We start from the raw sequence: 19,235 nt of genomic DNA, 5'->3' as shown, positions 1-19,235 counted from the left end.
CGACTTATCTGCAGAAACGTCTGCGTCGCGAGATGATTCATCGCATCTGAAACACGGAAGTGACTTCTGCAGACACTTTGTTTTTATCGCTCGTGCCCTCGGCGGTTTTCGGAAAAGGAAACGCCGCCGCGACTCGTAAGTGTCGAATATTCGCTTTCAGTTTGAGGAACCTCCTCCTTCTCTTCCTCCTCCTCCTCCCCCCAATCTGGACTCCCGGCTGTTTAACTACACGGGTGTTTAGGAAAGAGTTGCAGAGTCATGTCGACGCAGAAATTCCTCCCCACCGCGGCCGTCGGACGCCCGCCCGCCCGCGGCGACTCCCGTTCCGGCACGCTTGACACTCGGAGCAGCAGCAGCAGCAGCGGTGGAGGGAAACTTCCACGGGCTCCGGCCGACCTGTAAGAGAGAGGAAAAGCCCCGGGAAACGACCGCGGGGTGGACGCGTCGAGTCTTCGGAGGCTCCCTTTTTTTCCGGGGTTTCCTCAGAAACATGGAGGGGAACAGCTGTGTTTGAGGTCCCGGTGAGTGCAACCGCAGCTGACAGAGGTTTGTTTATCAGCAAAGAAATGTGGGGTTTCGGAAAGGATTGACGCGCCCTTTTGAGGGGGGGAGGGAAAAAATGGGGGATTTTTTTTTTAATTTTATGTATTTTTAAATGTCAAATTCAAACCTAGTCGTCACATTTTGTTAAAAGCGGGAGTCGTGACATTGGACGTGACAGTAACTTCAACGTCGCGAGGTTGTTTTAACCCGCCAGTGTCGAAAGTGCTCTTTATTTCCTTTGTGACACTTTTACTTTGCGACCTTTATCCGCAAGCTAATGGCCGACCCTGGACGCTGATTTAAACTCAAGCTGTGTTTTTCACGTCTGAAACATTGTTCCGTTTACGCCTCGACTCTTGTTTATCCCCGTTCAGTATTTCATTGCGTACAGTCTTTGACACAGTAAGCGTGTTTTCACCGTCATTCATGACATTTTAAACTTCCTCTTGCCCATCGGATTGTAACAGGCGACCTTTAAGTGCACGACCTGTGGCTTCAGCAGTATTCTTCAAAAGTAATCCTGATCAGCTATTTCAGCACAAAGAATTTTAAAAAGACATGTTGTGCGTTTAAATAGTATGTTTTTGTTTTTTGTTGTTTTTTTTTTTACCATGCCGCCACCAGTCACTGGTCTGTTTGGACAGCATTTTCATTCTGGTGCAAGTTTTTAAATGAAATCATAGAACACCACGTAACACCATTGACGTAATGTCAAAGCACAATGCTTAAATCCAATTCAGTAAACGAGAAATTTAATGGTGTAACTCAAAATATGGCTGCAATGAGTTGAAATGGGCATTGTAAAAATAAAACTGCAGGAATGATGAAGTTTTTATCAATGCTTTTGCAATAGCAGTGATAACAGTCATCAGCACATTGATTCGCATAGATGCAACCGATCATCGTGTCTATGTTGCAAAATACATTGCTGACATAGATCCAATAATCTGGAAAACGGACTGTGAAATTGAAAAGACGTAATGTTGGAAAAAAAATCTTGCTTGCATCTTGGTCAAAACTTTGGCAATGTTTTCTACCTAAGATAACATAACAGATAAAGCACTTTCTTCTCTTTGCGATTTATAGTCACAGTTTACATTTCGTGTTTCTTAGAAGTGTGGGCTCAGCACGCTCAATATGACAGCTGTCGTTCTGAGCTTCCGATCTGTTTCCATTCAATTAAAGTGTCAATTAAATGTTTTGACCAGGTTTTTTTTTTTTTTACCAAACATCACCTGAGGGTCTACAGGCTAATATATCCTGTTAATTTACCATCAATATCCGAAGGGTCTGTCAGTTATGTAGTCACCTATGAGCTCTGACCTCCGTCAGCTGCTCGGACACATGAAAGATGACATGACATATGGCATTATGTAACTGAACTGAACAAAAGGTGTGTGGTTGTTACAACTCAGCAGTTTTGAACAACATAATGTCGAAGGTGAAAGCATGTCCACTCTTAATGTATCCCGATGACTGTCAGCAGCTGTTCTGTGCTGACACATGCTTGCAGAAACTCTGTAAATGGTTAACTCTCTGTCAATAAGTGTTGGTACCATGAGTTACTGTGCCAACATTATGAATTATTTTTGATATCTTGAAAAAAAAAAGAAATCCCATCTATAAGTGCAGGTTTTGTATTTATCTTCCAAACAAAAGATAGTTTTGTTGCTGCAGTGTCTCATGAGATAACACTTAGTGCATGCGTAATATGGTTCAGCAATAAGTTAGACTGGTCTTGCATGAAGGTATTTACTTTAATTATAGCCATGAAATGTTTATTGAATATTTACTTTTTTCGCAGATACTTCACAGTAAGTCACATTTTAGTTATCAGGATTTTAGATTGCGCCCTGATTATTTTCAGTTTTTGCAAAAATATACACAGAAATGAAACTGGAATATGTAAGTGTTTATAGAATTTCACAACACAGGTAGAATTTGGTTCTTGAACAGTGAAGTCCCTGTATTCTGTGGTGCTAGCGGTAAGTATCTTGGTCAAACAGACACATTTTGAAATTGTGCCATAATCAATACACTAGTCACCAAATGTCACAGTTTTTCTGCAGGATTGAACAATCATTTATTCAGTATCCGCGCTCTGCATGTCGTTCATACTCTATGTACACTTAACTTTTGTAATTTGTTCATTGGAAAAGGCAGACTGACATATTCATGGGCAGGAGTAATTTATTCATTTATAGAAAAATTTTGTTCCCTTCCCCCATCTTTTATTGCCTCCATGATCTCTCCCTGTGGTCTTGCTCATTCACAATACAGTGCCCTCCTTCCACTTAATGAGAAAAACTTGTGCTCCATTTTACATGTCTCCCGCCTACTCACTGTATTTTGCCCCCACAATCTTTCTCTGTATTGCCCTTCCTCCCTCTCCATCTTGCTCTTTTGGTCATATGACCAGCAGTAGCTGACTGACTGAGAGGTGAGGGAGCTCCAGGCTTTGCAGATTTGATTGTGCAACTCCATAAAGCTGCAATCCTTTAGTAGGCAGTTAAAATACAATTTGAAAAATACTAATAATAACAATTTAAAAACAAATGTTATTTGACCCTAATTGGGTAAAATTAGATTTAACTTCTGGCATTGGAATTTGTTTGTTTACACTTTCATCCTAAAATTGACTACATTAGTTTGTAAAGATACAGAGGGTGTCACAGATAAATACTCTGACCCTAAATGGCAGCTCAGAAGTCTTTTCTTGCTCTCCAGCTCAAGAGCTGATTTGTTCTGCTTCGAGCTGTAACAACAAGTGACACTGAGGAATGCAGAGATTTCTCATTTGTAGGAAATTGTGTCTTTGTGGGGTTGTAGTGTTGTCTAAAGAGACATGCCACAGCGCAGACGTTTTTGAAAATGTAAATAAACAGCAAGTGCCCTCAGGTTGAAAATAAAAACAGAAAAACAAGACACTGATACATTCAAGAATGTTCCTGAAGTCGCCGGGATTATGACCCATGTAATAGAATAGAAACACACTATACTTTTGACCTTGAAAAAGCGTCTTCATTTATATATATTTTTTGTTCTTCAAATAGTTGAGGATGCCTTTAATTTGGTCTGACCTCCTCCTTGTTTAATTTGTCCATTGCTGAAAACCAAGACAGACAAAAAACGTTTTTTTTTCTTCCACCAGAAGAGTTTGACTATCTGAAATAAATGTTATCTTTCGAGCTCCAACTCATTAGTTTTATTCAGCAAAAAATAAGCTGAATTAACGTGCATAGTTGGGTCAGTAGAGCCTTTATTTAGAAGTTTTTAGAGGTGCAGAAAACAAAACAGTGCTGTCTTGAAACCCTGTTACTTAGACAAAAATATTGTTTGTCAGGATTAGCAAGGTATCCGCTAGATCACTTGTTACCGTTACAAACAGATGTCAGAATACAATGAAAAATGTCAATGGCTATATCTTAAAGCCCAAGATGATGTTCTAGAATCAAGTCTAGAATCCAGTCTGTAACATCTGTCTATCCATCTTCAGCCGATTATCCAGCACTCTGGGGAGCGGGTCAGCTGTAAAACAATTTCTTAAAAAATTTAAAGAAGCTAAAAATGCTTCTGAGAGTGGAAATATGCCATTTAATGTTACTTTGGATTTGCATAAAGACTTGCCGCTTGCATGACAGGAAGCCTGGCTATGGTTCAAACCCAGCAGTACTGACCTTGACCACTAAAAAAGGAATCCCCCTTATGTTTGCACTTTTTGTTCTTGAAGGGATATATGCATACATAGCAGTTAACTACACTGTCTCAGCTGAGAGACAGCTCATGCAGGGAAAAGCTAACTGAATTTGAGAAGTTAGCAACTGCAATGGTGGGTGGAGCTTGACAAATTCAGAATTTCTCAATGGAGAAATAGATGTTCTTCACACTTTGTTTATTTTCATGACGGGAAACACAATGAATTACAAAATAAACATTATTCATGGTGTAGTATTACACAAGTGTGTCTGGGGGAATAACATTTATCTCTGGAAGCTTATTTATGTTAAAGAGTTTATTAACTAAATGGCACAGTGAGTGCAACAGTAAAATATGTATATTAATAATAATCCTAAGGCCAAACCCTCGTATTATTGTCTTTGTTTGTAATGAAATGATAAAGACCCTTTTCTTTTACTGGCAGAAGCATATTTGAAGTTATTCCTAATAAGTTTTTCCTTTGCATTTTATAAATTTAGAAAGTCCATCTGCTAAAAACTGTGACACTGAATTCTTCTGGTTTGTATCAGATTAGGCGATTCTTTAACATCCTGGAGACAATGAGCTGTTAGCAGGGGCCTCAAGCTTTCCTTACCATTTAATAAGCTGTCATACTCGTCTTAGTCATTACTGTCGTAGCAGCTGCTCCGACAGTAAAGAGAGGTAAACAAACACTGAAATGTGTCTGTGTGTGTTTATCAGGCTGCTACTGTCTGCAGAATCCCAGCAACTTCTCTGAGTCATGCCCAAAGTTAGTTGTTTTGAAGGGGAAAAGTTAAATGACCCCGTTCTGCTTGAAATATTATAGGATTACAGAAAAAGATCACATCATTCATGATTTTATCTCTTGAGTTTCTAAATTGTCATATTGTGTTTGTATTACAAATTGACAGACACAATTCTACAAAGTCACGCAACAACTGACAGCCTCTTGAAAAATCCACAGTGTAGCAATGCGCTGGGGCTGCATCAAAGGATGATCCAAAAATATGCCAATAGGCAGACTGAGGTTGAAAAACAGGTCACAATGTTGAGTTTAGGGCAGGGCAATATGGAAAGGGGAAAAAAGACAGTATTCAGACACCTTTTTGACATAACAGGTAAGTTTGGAAAATCATATTTTGGATTGTCAACTTGTATTCAACTTGTATAGGCAAAGTTCTCATCTATGTAAATCATTTAAATGAAGAATTGGAATAGCTTTTCTCGAAATATGCACAAATTAAAACAAATACTCACACACCCACTGCGACTATTTGAATGTGGTGTTTATAGGTCATTAAGCAGTTCAAATATTTCTGTTTGTATGGTAAAGAGGTGAATCATGAATGAATCTGACACTCCTATGCTCATGAAAAAAGGAGGGGCATTTTCACATGAGACAAGGTTAGAGTTGATTTACGTTTATTTAAAGCACTAAAAGTCTCTCATCTATAATATCTTTTTTCATCTCTCTTTACAGCATCATCATCACAACAGACAACAGTAAAGAAAACCGGCTGCCAGGATCTAGGATACAGCCTGTTGTGCTGTAACATTCATTCACCAACCATTCCCTTTTATCTGTGGAACGCTAAATTACTGCAAACTCACTGATGTGCCAAAATGGATTATTTTCCAAATGCTACAAAATCTGGACCGGCAGCTATTTCATGATCATAGTTTGACTCGTGCCTTGGGAGCTCTCTGATCCTGATACAGCTGCTGTCAGTCATGTTGGAGCCTGGATCTGTGGGTGAGGGTGTGTTACGTGGTTCACCGTCATCCTGGACTTGCTGCTCTGCCTGTTGGCTCTGGTCGGGATCGCCAACGGAAGATAAAGCTTCACTGTTAATGTTTCGTGAAATGTATCCTTACTAAGAAAAGTTTTGTATTCAACTTGAGCGAGAAAATGGAGGAACTTTGGACATCTGCTTCACATCGATGAGTTGAAAAGCAAGGCCTGAACTCTCAATGGGATAAGACCATTTAGGAAAAGAAAGGAAACATGAATGCTGTAGAAAACTGTTAAACCGTACAGGGGATTGAAGGCAGATAAAACCCAGAGAGCTGTTCTAGTTCCCTCCCATCATGCATTGCTCGATGAGGAAGAGACGACCAACGCGTGTCTCCGATTTCTCGGCTATAGCCGTCCCCTCGATGCACGGCTCTGGGTATCTTGACTACACTGTCGAGACCCACGCCTCCAAGTCCCTAATGGTCATGGATGAGTTCAGGCAGCAGGAGATGCTGTGCGACCTGGTGCTGCATGTGACATACAAGGAGAAAACAGTGGACTTCAAGGTGAGACACTAGAGCTGTAGAATACACTAATTGTTTAATCGTCTCTAAAAGGGTGATTCACAAGTTTATTGTGTGGTTCTGAACATTGATACCTGTCTGGTAAAATACTTATTTTTTGTCCTCAGTAAATTCATGTAATAATTTTCAAGATAATATTAAAATGTTTTCAATAAACTGCCAATTTGAACAATTTGTCACCTTTAAAATTCAACAAAATGACCACCATTACCTGCAAATAGTAAGTTTTGCAGAAAATTAAGAATATTCACAGATAAAGGCATTAAAAAAAAAAGAAGAAAATGATCTGCCAGACATCTTTAGAGAGTCCGAATTTGAATGATTAATTCGATAATTTCTCGAAATAAAATCTAGACTTTAGATGTATTGTTGCAGGGACCATAACATTTGAAACACAAAGTAACACACCTCTTCTATCTCATGTAGTGAATTCATAGAGTCCAATATGCATCATTTTGCTTGAGGTCAAATGCTCACAATAAAAACAAGCTCCTCAACAGATACCCCATATGTCCAGATCTGTGTCCAGTGGAGGCAGGATATCAACTGAACACTGATAAACTCTCACCTCTCTCTCAAGTTTGTTCTTGTTCTTGTCTTTTTCCTTGACATTGGTCTTCATCGCGGCAGATTTAGTTCTTTCAGCTTCAGTCATTACGTCCTGTTTCACCTATTGTATTGAAGTCATTTGCAAAGTACATGGTTCACATATTTAACTGCCCATAATCGTCATGTTGTATTTTGCAATGTTTCTGCTTGTTCATCTATAACATATTTTTGCCTTTGTCAGAGTCAATACATAATTCACAAATGTATACTGAATTATTTTTGCTTTTCAGGTGCACAAGGTGGTCCTTGCCTCCTGCAGCCCATATTTCAGAGCGATGTTCACCAGCCGCTTCAAAGAGTGTGATGCCTCAGAGGTCACTCTACGTGATGTCTGCCCCCAGGTGGTGGGAAGGCTCATAGACTTTGCCTACACTTCTCACATCACTGTGGGAGAGACGTGCGTGCTGCATGTTCTTTTGGCTGCCATGAGGTAATTGTATCACAAGAATACCATAAGAAGTTTCATGGTGACTATTTTTTTTATCAGTGTTTTCAAACGCAAAGCTTACCTGACTGCTGAAATGCCCTGCACAGGCACCACAGCATAACAGAATACAAGTGCAAAACAATAAAAATGAGCAAAGAAAAGTCATTTATAATCCAATTGAAGTTTAAGGAACTATGTACCCAAATCGTATTAGTAAGGCAAATGTAAGCAAAGAGCCAATTTTTAAAAAATTGAATTGATTTGTCCACACCCAGATTTCTGTTTTGTTTATTTCATTAACCAGGGTGCCCCCTTGTGTCACTGAAAACTGTGGCTATTTAGACAAGGTTGCAGCTCCCCAAAGTTACCTGATGAATTCAGTAAATGTGTCATTTTTGCAGAAAAGCCCCTGGCAGTAATCCATCCTGTTTCCTCCTGCTATCCCAACAGGTATCAGATAGAGGACGTGGCCAAGGCGTGCTGCGACTTCCTCACTAAACACTTGGAGCCGGCTAATGTCATTGGTATTGCTCGCTTCGCAGAGGAAATCGGCTGCACTGAGCTGCACCAGAAGAGCAGAGAATACATCAACACACACTTCAATGAGGTGAGCTGCATAACACAGCCCAAAAACATGCGCTAGCTTCATTGGAGATCTCTACTCCCACTGCCACCCTGACTGCAGGATAGGTGAAATGGACAATAAATGAATTAATTAATTAATCATTTCTTATTTCATTGTGTCTTCTTCCTGTTTCTTCATGTCTATACAGTACTTTGATGGAAAAGGCTGTATAAATGTAGTAATTATTATTGTAAAAAGCACACACACACTCAGTGTTTTCAACTTCGTTTGACATTTATGGTACCACACCACTTTTGCAATTTTCCTTTGGGATGGAACTTATAAAGAATTGTTATCCAATAGTTTTGCGAAACCACTGAGGACCAACATCTTCAATATTGTAATATCAATTCCTTGAACCACAGATAGGAGTCGAGGTCAGTTTTATCATAGTTTCAGTGTCCTTGAGATTTTCACGCCCCGTACTTTTTTTGTGGTGTCTAAACAGAAAGGCTTTTGTCATTTAATGAGTGAATGCGGTAATGCTGTTTCTGTTTCGAACCCGTGCACCAGCTAATGCTGATAATGCAGAATTCTCCCATACAAACCTACATGCTGTGCAAGTCATACATATCTATATCTATCTATCTCTATATATATGTGTATATATATATATATATATATAAAAGCAATACATTATGATTTGTTGTTGTTTTTTTCATACGGCATCCCTAATTTAACCTATAAATGAAGTCTCAGAAAGGGTCCAAAACACAATCATTACCCTGTTAAATGCCATGTTATCAGACAGTCTTCATGGCTTCCTGTTGTTCTTTCTAAGGTGACCAAAGTAGATGAGTTCTTCAGCCTGACTCACTGCCAGCTAATGGAGCTGATCAGTCAGGACAGCATCAAGGTGCTCTGCGAGTCCGAGGTGTGTTTGTGCTCGTACACAAAGCAATGTAAAGATGAAACAGGACCATTTTTTAACCAACAGAATGTCCGCTTCATTTAAAACAACTGGCCAAGCCCATAAATTTGAGAAGGTTTTTATTTTACTGTAATAGGTGAGTTTCAATTACAGAAACTGTTTAATGTACTTAAATGTGAAATGGCACCAACTATATTACGATAGTGTAATTCATTTGATATACATCATTCAGATTTGTCAAAGTCCTATCAGTGGTCCAAAACCATCTGAGGAAAGCCCTGAACATCACCATGGCTGTAAGTGAGGTTGATAAGATTGGATTTTATGGTTGAAATAAAATCAGAATGATATACTTATCTGATGATTTTATTTTAAACAGAGGTCTGTTAAGATATCCATTCATAATTATGTGTGATTAAATCCTATTAAATTCTCAAGGTTTGTTTGGGTCTTTCAGCTTTAGTCACTGTTCTTTAGATAAGTGCTTGCAGGGAGTGGTCAGCCTTTCTTTGATATGACTAAGCAGACCTCAAAGATGAAAGGATTGAGAGCCACTGATCCAAGCTAAGAGAACTTATCAGGAGTGGGTGAAACTAGCGCTATTTTGAGCTACATGGGTAGTATAAATTACATACTGACACAAATTGATTTTGACTTATCAGGTGTATAAAGCCTGCACAGACTGGGTGCGCTGGGATATGGAGGAGAGATCCCAGTACCTACACGCCCTCCTGAATGCTGTCCACATCTATGCACTGCCTCCCAAGTTCCTAAAGAACCAGCTCCTGTCGTGCCCAATCCTCAGCAAGGTCAGAATGGTTTTAGCATGGAGATGTTGTCATATCGTCACCCTCCTAAAATAGTTGCCGAAGTCATTTTTTCAGATTTTTCAGGAAACACAAAAAACTGAACCATTTGACACACTCTTGACATAGGCAATTTCTACTAAAGGGGTAGAATGACACAATCTGTTAAACTGAGGATGTAGGCAATTTTGCCAGAGATGGTCAGCATCATGAGGAGATGATTTAGGCTAAAAGATCATTTTTGTAAAAAAATGACTTTGGCGATTATTTTAAGGGGGTGACGATATGTAAAATGGACATCTAATATTGTCTTTTTTCCTTCTCCTTTTAATACCGTCAACTGTTCGCAGGGGTTTCATTTTTCCACATTTTGTTTTCAACTCTAGGCCAATTCCTGCAAGGACTTCCTGGCTAAGATCTTCCAGGATATGACATTACGGAAGGTTCCTCCTGCACCAATTCGTGGAACCCAACTCATCTATGTTGCTGGCGGGTACTTGTCACAAACTTTGTCTCGATCAGTAATTTCTGTTCGTTTTTTTGTGACAAATGCTTAAGACAACAAATGAGAGTGTTGTGTGTGTATATACTTTGAAGGACCAGAAACATTTCGATGGATGACCGATACACCTTGTATTGTAGTAAATCCTCTCACTTTTGTTTTTTCTCCGGGAAGATACCGACGGCATTCGTTGGCGACTACGGAGGCTTATGATCCCAGGAGAAATGCCTGGATAAAGCTGGCTGACATGGACTATCCCTGCAGTGGTCTGGGAGCCTGTGCCCTTTTTGGACTGCTCTACACTGTAAGTTGCTGAGAATGATGGAAAATGTTTCAACAGTCATTTATTTGCTTCAAGCGAATGACCTCACCAAAATTATGGGCAGTTTAAGGCTCAGGATCACAGTAATGACATGAGATCATGTGATCATCTCGAACAGTGGTCCCCAACCCCCGGGCCGCGGACCAGTGCCAGTCCGTGGATCAATGTGTACAGGGCCACACAAAAGATAATAAATTATTTCCGTTGGATTTATCATCTGAGTCTGAACAATCTTTATTTTGAAAAATCTCTTTATTTTGAAAAATGACCGGAATCTCTTGGTTACATCTCGGTCACTCTAATGCCAAAAATGTAACCGACGAACTAGCAAAATGTGGAAAAACAGACGTCAGATAGAAAGTTTCTTTTCAAAGGGGAAAAGGTGGATCCACGCTTATTATTATTATAGTCGCTATATAAACAATCTACGTGTACCGACCCCCCGCTAAACAATCTACCGACCCCCCTCGGCCCTTGGTAACGTTGTCAAGCGTTGACCGGTCTGCGGTGATAAAAAGGTTAGCGACCACTGATCTAGAACAAGAGCCTAGAATTTTCTCTGCCAGTTTTGCTTAAATAACCTATTTTCTGCCATAAAATGCACCAAAAATCAAGTGATTTAGTTGAAAAAAAAAAGGTGTACTTCAAAAAATCTTGTATGCATGAGAAGGATTACGTGAAACACCTTCAGGATCTTAAGACACTGCCTCTTTTTATGTGAATTCAGGTCGGTGGTAGAAACCTCTCTCTTCAAAACAACACTGAGTCTAGTTTGCTGTGCTGCTACAACCCCATGACAAACCAGTGGAGCCAGCGTGCTTCCCTCAACATCCCCAGGAACAGGGTGGGTGTGGAAGTGGTCGACGGTTGCATATATGCTGTAGGAGGCTCCCAGGGATCCACACACCACAGTACAGTGGAGAGGTAAGTCATTTAAAAGGCGTTCACTCAATGTATAGATGTGAGCATTCATTTATTTAACTAGGCACTTGAGTAAATTGAGTTTAATGACACCTTTCTTCCTGGAATGAATGTTATGAAGTCAGATTTTCCACTTTTTGCACACATTCTCTGATTAAGTGGTTTTACCACACTGTAACGACATGAGAGAAAGAAAATGAAAAGCCATTCGACTTAAGGAGCAGGTATTCCTCTTAGCCTAATTAGACAACAGCACAAGTTCTTTCAAGGCATGTTCAGACACACGCTCCAGGAATGCGGTTCAGGAGGGGTGGCTTCACATCTCACTGCTGCATTTGCAAAGCCGAGAGGAATTTTAATGCTTAAAACGTTCATTAAAACATTAAAACATTCCATAGATCTCTTAATCTGTCATTCAACTTTAACCATTGGTAGCTTCTCAGTATAAAAGCAACTGGGCTCTAAATGCACCATCAATCCCCTGTCACTTCCAAGTGTACAGATCTCATTAGTTGCAGACAAGCTTCTCTTCTCAAGAGAGGCTTTTCAAAAAAAAGACAGACATTTAATAGAAAGTCAGGCATCTCTCTATTGAGCTCGCATCATGTGCTCTTGTGACTGAAATTCAGATGCTCAAACCATAAAGGGTCGAGATTGCAAGGTCAGTTTCAGCGGCGTGGCCTCAGAACTGAATGGGCTTAACTGGAATTCTCAAAGGCACTCAGCGGGTGTCAGAGGGCCAGTTTTGTTGGCCTCCTTCCCATCAAGGGTTTACTACTAGAATACGCTGAGCAACCAACATCATCATCACTAACCAGTCTGTGAACTTGCTGTCTAAAGCGGAGCATCACAATTCTGCCCTTTCGATGTTTTAACCCTCAAGATTTGGAGATAACAATACTTTGAATACAGAAAGGTAGTTTGTGTTATTTTTTTTATTTGTATTCATAACCATTTGTTTGAAGAGCCAAGTACCAGCTGAGCATTCAAAAACAATCACTGTTTGAAAGTTGTGAAAAACATTCCTCGAGCACATGTGTTTTATAGTTCCCCCTCAGTGGATTTGATACTTTTCATGTTTGAATAGCTGCATCTCCCATGTTCCACATAATGAGGCAACATGTCATCATTACAACTGCATCACTCCTTTGGGTATTTCACTTTACGACAACTGAGTTCAGAGCGCAAAAGATAGAGGCTTTGGCTAAAGCAACACTTTCTGTCTTTGATTTAAGTTTGTCAGCAGAATCACAAAAAGAGCCTCTCAGACAGTGTTTTCATGCTGGCAATGTTGTGCGGCTGTTAAACCTCACAATGTAGTGGAAGCTAAGTGATGAAAAATGACAAGGTTGATGCTTACTTTTCCTCTGCAGGAAATTCATTTCTACGTCTGTACTTTTTCTCCTTTGCCAAAAGCTGTATCCGTTCACACACTTCTCCGTCTTTAGATATGGTAATAAACTTCCGATTATTTTTGCTTCAGACGCAGTGCAAGTGCACAACTACAGAAAGTCAAGAGTTTGGGAACACTTAGTTTTAATTTCTAAGAGAGATGGATAACTTGACAGAAAAAGAAAAAGAAAAAAGAAAAAAAAGTGTTGTTCTGCTATAAAGACAGAACAGCTAACCTTGTTACTTGCTTCAAGCAATACTGTGATATGAGCTGGAGGTGACAGCCGCCCCGCCAGGGCTCTGAGCCCAGAGGGGTGGTGGGCAAGCCATTTTTATTTCCAGGCCCTGTGGCAAAGTGCTTAAAGTGACTATTCAAACTGTTTGCCGCTGCATCACAATTCGTGTCTGTTGTTTCATGTTTTTATTTGGGTTCTACAAGAGTATCTAATGAAGTGAGGGTAAACTTGCTCAACCTTGCAATCTTGCAACAGTCACTTGTGTCCTTCAGTAAATATACACTTAGTCATACGGTGGTTGTACTATACATAATAGAAGAGGAAACTACTGTTTTTAACTTGATTGAGGTTTCTACCTTTTAGTCTGTAGAGTATGTTCTTCCTCGGTATTTGATGACGTCGGATATATTTTTGATATTGTACTGTAGGGAATGCTCTGGCGTGTGGATGGAGAGCGAGACGTCAAATGTAGAACATTCTGCCAGGAGACAGAAGGCATGTCTCGTCTGCTGTCACTGGTGTTACAACCTGTTTAGCTTCAAATAAAGCTCATCAAACGTTGCCAAAGGGGCTGCCAGCTCAAACTAATCCACTTAAAATTGACCGGCTGCTGCAGATTGAGAAGGTTGCGGCATGCAGCCTGGCCTCTCTTCGTAGTTCAAATAGCCGTCTCGGAGGATTGGTGTGATAATTTGATGATCCTGCCATTATTTATTTGTGACACATTATCACACATTGATTTGCAAACACTGTTCATCTGCTGTTTGGTTAAAGGTGGGATCCGGAAGCCAATCGCTGGTCCTTTGTTTGCCCGATGTCAGTGGCCCGTCTGGGCGCCGGGGTGGCTGCGTGTGGGGGTGCTCTGTACGTGGTGGGGGGGTTTGACGGGGAAAACCGTTGGAACACCGCAGAGAAATACCAGCCGGACACGAACACCTGGCACCAGCTGGCACCAATGAGCACAGTACGCAGCGGACTGGGTGAGCACGCCTCACACTTCACACAGACTCTTTGATTTCGGTCAGACAAAAAGTCGGGCTTTGGTTTTATTTTCACACAAGTGTAATTCTATCTCTCCCACAGGCTTAGTGAGCCTCAGCTTTCACCTGTACGCTATCGGCGGCTACGACGGGCATAACCAACTGTGCTCGGTGGAGCGTTACAACATAGCCCGGAACACATGGGAACCGCGGGCCTCCATGCAGTCTTGCCGCAGTGCTCACGGCGTCACCGTCCACCTGGGACGCATCTATGTGCTCGGTCAGTTACATCACCAACGTGACACCCAAAGAAACGAATGTTGAAATGCCCCATGGAACAGAAGTCAGAGCTGCAGTGGCTTCTGAGCTGTGCTGTGTAGTCTGCTGAAATGAGATACTTGAGCTGTGTTCGGTGACAAGAGGGATTTAGTTCATATCATGTCTATGTGCTCGTACCACTTACTGTTGCCGGGGCTTACTCAGGTTTCACTTCATGAAGAAGCCCTGCAGATGTCTTTGCCACATATTACTCTTTTCGTTACTTTTACACACTCATTGTGAAGTGCAGTTTGATGAAGAATTCACAGCTTCTCCTATGGCTGGTCACGTTTGGCTAACTTTTCTAGATTCTCAAGAGGGTAATGAGAGTCAAACAGCAGTTGAAAGGAGGAGAAAACTCTTACTTTTTGACAAATAGAAATTCTGTTATACTGACTGTAAGACAACAGACAAATACAATACTGAATCGTAAGAAATGTACATTAAATTTCACATAGCCCCTAAAGACACATCAATGTGAGAGATTACATTTCTTCTTTTTTTTTTTTTTTATGATTTTTCTTTTCTTTTTTTCCACCAGTATATTTGTTTAGATTGTGCTTTTTTTACATGGTTATATGGTAACTATTTTGTTAGCAGACAGAAGAAGAGAAGAGTTAAGCAGAAATGAACTATTAAAACACAAGAGGGAGCAACAGGCTCTCCGTTTAGACTGACTGACCTGTGGTTGACTCAAAGGTGCATTAAATAGAGGTTTGTTATTTCTGCTTGGAAATTTGTAAGAGCAATGCTAAGATTTTGTTTTTTTTTCTTTTCTTTTTTCTTTTGTAAAATATAAAATCAGTTTATTAAGCCTCACCAGGGTGAATCAAATTACCTCATCTAACATTTACCGGCCTCCTTTAGAAAACTGATTTTTCCAAAATCATGTAAGTAATCAACATCCCTGGTTCCCTCAGGTTTGATTCTAACTAGGCTTATTTACCTGATTTTGAAGGCGCAACCAGTCAAATCCGATCAAATCTTACCTACCTGGCCCTAATGAGAGTCTACTGAGCTTTTGGATTCTGGATAGGAATGAGTTCTTACTAACATTTGTGTTTGCTGAATGTTACTCTAAGTCTCTGTGTATTATGCGAATGCCATACAAGAGCTAAAGGGGCTACAGTGACTGATTTTTACACTCTTAAATAGATAATGAACACACATAAAAATTTTGCATGTGACTTCTGCCAAACAAATCCTTTCTTACTTTTACCATTTAATAATAATAATTTATCCTTTATTAATCCCCGTGGGAAAATTTGTAAAACCCATAATGGATGAACCATGAGCAGTAGGCTGCCATCGACCAGCGCCAGAAGGTGCATTTAGGGGTTCAGTGTCTTGCTCAACAACGCTGTGAAACACTAGGATGAGCCGGGAATTGAACTGGGAATGTTTGGTCCAAAAACGATTGCTCTACCTCCCGCACCATGCCGCCCTCCAAAAATTGTAAATCTGATCCACAATAACACTTAAGACGAGTGGGAAAACTAATTAAATTCTCTCCTGTTACAAAAATGAAATTAGAATCTTTGTAATATGACCATAAAAAATCAGTTGCTTTATTGGGCACATGCAATAGACTAAATGATTTTTCCCATTGTCATAGGGGCCAAATCAATCTGGTCTTTAACCAACTTCACAACATCCTGAATTTTGTCATCTATTTATTCATTCCTTCCCTCCTTCCTTCCTTCCTTCCTTCCTTCCTTCCTTCTTTCTCCCCCTACCTCCCTCTCTCTTTGGTAGAGTTTGTGATAGATTTACAAAATAGAATGAGGAGTTTGTATATGTAGATACAGTAAGGTGTTGAAATGCAATCCAAAAAGATTTTTATTTCTTCTCGATCAAGATTTTATCCAATTGCTTGTTCATTATTATATTTTTAACATTTAATGATATTTAACACCTTTCTTCTGTCTTTTCAGGGGGTTTTAACCAGCACGGTTTCCTGTGCAGCGTTGAGTGTTACTGTCCGGAGAGAAATGAATGGACGTGTGTCACTGACATGCCTCTTGGACGCAGCGGCATGGGCATCGCCGTTACCATGGAGCCCTGTCCTGGAAGCCTGCCAGAACAAGAAGAGGATGAGGAAGGAGCCTTATAGGATGAAATTCAGATTTTTGAAGACAACTCTAGAGCACTGCTACTTTCCAGGAGAGAATGCATTTGAACAGAAGCATTTCCGTATCAAAGTCTGAATACATCCTCTCCCTCAAACATCTGAGGCATCACACTGGGGAAGCATGCAAGAGGAGTTTGTGGAGAAAAAGGAAATACCAATGATGAAGCGTCACCTTTCTTAAACTACTTAACTACTGGGGATCCCGAGAAAAACTGCCCACATGTGCGGAACAGCTGGCAGTCAACAAGGTGCTACGATCGTAATAAATTCAATTTTTCCTCTTAAGTTTCATTTGTACAGGTATATTGAATAACTTTTGTGTCTTTATTGCGCAGACGAACAGAACAGAAGGTTTGCAACAAAACGAAAGCCGTCTCGAGATCTTCAGCAATGAAGCAGAGACGTGCGAAGGAAAAAAAAATTGAAAGTAATATTTATTTAAATTCAAATCTTAAGACTTGTCCACAGATCCAAAACTCTAAAACAGGTATGCTGATATGTTTCTCATATCTTACTTAGTTACAACCAAGAAAAACTTTTTGGCCCGCCGAGAAGATTTAGGGTTTTGTATTAATTAAGAAATGTGACCAAACAATCTGTTTCCACATTGACAGTTTTCTCTGAAATTACTCTTTGTGTTGCAAACCGCTGAAACAGAAGTACTCTGCTACAGAATGTTCTGGTCGTGAACTCTTGTCTCTACCTCTGTCTGCCTGCCTATTTGAGCACTTCTCTTACACGCTGTGCCAACGCTTCACCTCCTACTGCCAAATGTTTGTGGTCGGCGCTATTCAGTACAGACTGTTTTGGGGGACAATATTTTATTTTGAAGTCTTGAAATAAAGTGAATCAAATGTTGCACACATACACACAACCCCCACGGCTCAATTCTCTCTCTGTTGTGCAGCATATATCAATTGTTGACAAACCACAACGTTATGGGGTTTCCTACATTTCTCTTTTTCATTCCTTGGTAATTATACTGGAGAGTTCCTAAAATAATTAAACTTACTTCACAGAAGGAAGAAACTACCGGGGTAACTGAAGATTTCAAGGAAATAATCATAATTATTTTTTAAATTGGCCTAGAAAGTACCTTTAAAAGTATTTGCTATTTAAATGATGTATAAATTCAATTAGATCAAATAGATTTTGTGTTTGTTTTCAGTCTGACCTGTTAGCCTGTAACGTGTTATGCTTTATATTGATAATGACCTCTCAGTTGTTCCCATGTCCTGCAGCCCTATAACGCAAAGCTGTAAGGAGCCTCTTCACCGTGTCATTTGACCGCCTCCCCTGGGTGTGAGACCCCCAGTGTGTGACAACACATGCACCACCACTAGATGGTAGAATAAGGCTAGAAACCCAGTTGAACGCTCAGCAGCACATTGCAATAAAACAATGTCTTTTTTTTTTTTTTTTGTTTTATCGTGTAAAAACAACTCCCATTGTACTAAAGGCTTAAAGAACAAGTACATGAAATTAGATTTTTTCAGAAAAGAGTCAATTGTGAAATTTGGTGAGGGGGAATTTTCTGTTTTTATTTTTCAAATTTCATACTGTGAAAGAAAGCAAAAAATTTCTGAAGTCATCGCCTGGATATCTCACTGGGGTGTTTTCATGAGTGTCTGCGTGCGCGTCTGCACAGCACTGCTCACTTGCAATTATCGTAGCTGGTCATCTAAGACAGTTTTGGACGCAGTTATTATTCAAATGTGGCCTTGCATTCCTGACAGAGCACATTCATCAGCGATGTAGGAAGGGAAAAATGTCTTATCACCAGCCTCCAGTAATAGACAGGCAGGTGATCGTGGTCACATGTTTGTCTCCCTTGAACTCTATCTCAAATTTCCAAGTCATGGACAAACAGTGTATTGTGAGCACTGATTATTGACAGAGCAACCTGTTGGGCGAAGAGCTGTCGAGGAAGCAGGTTGTATTTTTTTCCAGGCCACAGAAAGTGAGAGGGCCGACCAGTGATTCACGTAATTGTAGACCCGAACGAAGTGACTCGCATGTGGAGAGCATGACGCAGGTATCTCACACATTGTATGTGGACACGCGAACACATTTGGTTCCCCTCGCCCACATTTTTGAATGCGAACACTTGTGCCAAACAAATCTGGCTGTCTGTTCTACTCAGGTGGAGGAAACACATTTGCATCTGCACGTTCGCCGTCGTCAAATGAGGCGAAGAAACAGTCCCATGTAGAGGAGAGATTTGCCTTTTTTTCAGGAGCAATTTACATATTGATGTCCATCTTTTGATTGGTTATTGCACAGTTGTGTAGTCTAACACCACCAGTATGTAACACACATACCGTGGAAGGTTCATTTCATCTTATTTTGTTTTGTTTTATTTCATACATTCTCAGTCCTCAACACCTATTATGTCAGATTAAATGCTACATGATGTAATTTTGCAGAGCATGTATTACTACATTTCATATTTTTGAACTTTTCCCTTCAATATATCACGTTTCTTCACCGTTGGACACTGAGAGAGAGTTTTTGCATTTATTGATCAGATATTA

The 19,235-nt window shown here is 40.2% G+C and overlaps 1 protein-coding gene across 1 annotated transcript; it reads left to right on the top strand.

Moving 5' to 3' along the window:
* The first annotated feature begins 239 nt into the window (after window positions 1–239).
* keap1a (kelch-like ECH-associated protein 1a) lies at window positions 240–16,986 on the top strand. The gene is made up of 12 exons (XM_086155806.1): window positions 240–521; window positions 5,723–6,543; window positions 7,401–7,600; window positions 8,048–8,204; window positions 9,004–9,096; window positions 9,756–9,902; window positions 10,286–10,392; window positions 10,576–10,705; window positions 11,451–11,647; window positions 14,047–14,252; window positions 14,356–14,532; window positions 16,505–16,986. The coding sequence occupies exons 2-12, from the start codon at window positions 6,331–6,333 to the stop codon at window positions 16,681–16,683; spliced, it is 1,806 nt and encodes a 601-aa protein (XP_086011932.1). The 5' UTR covers window positions 240–521; window positions 5,723–6,330; the 3' UTR covers window positions 16,684–16,986.
* The last annotated feature ends 2,249 nt before the right edge of the window (window positions 16,987–19,235 follow it).

The sequence above is a fragment of the Fistularia commersonii genome, chromosome 1 (assembly GCF_037954325.1).
Source record: "Fistularia commersonii isolate RoL2024-O1a breed Wild chromosome 1, RoL_Fcom_v1.0, whole genome shotgun sequence".
Classification (NCBI taxonomy): domain Eukaryota; kingdom Metazoa; phylum Chordata; class Actinopteri; order Syngnathiformes; family Fistulariidae; genus Fistularia; species Fistularia commersonii.
The sequence above is the reverse complement of the archived record's forward strand: the minus strand, read 5'-3'. Positions and strand labels throughout refer to the sequence as shown.

Excerpts from the sequence above, each read along its gene's own strand:
- keap1a (XM_086155806.1), top strand. The coding sequence starts at position 6,331 with ATGCATTGCTCGATGAGGAAGAGACGACCAACGCGTGTCTCCGATTTC. Across the intron at positions 6,544-7,400 it reads AGAAAACAGTGGACTTCAAG|GTGCACAAGGTGGTCCTTGC; the intron begins GTGAGACACTAG and ends TTTGCTTTTCAG. Across the intron at positions 10,393-10,575 it reads CTCATCTATGTTGCTGGCGG|ATACCGACGGCATTCGTTGG; the intron begins GTACTTGTCACA and ends TTCTCCGGGAAG.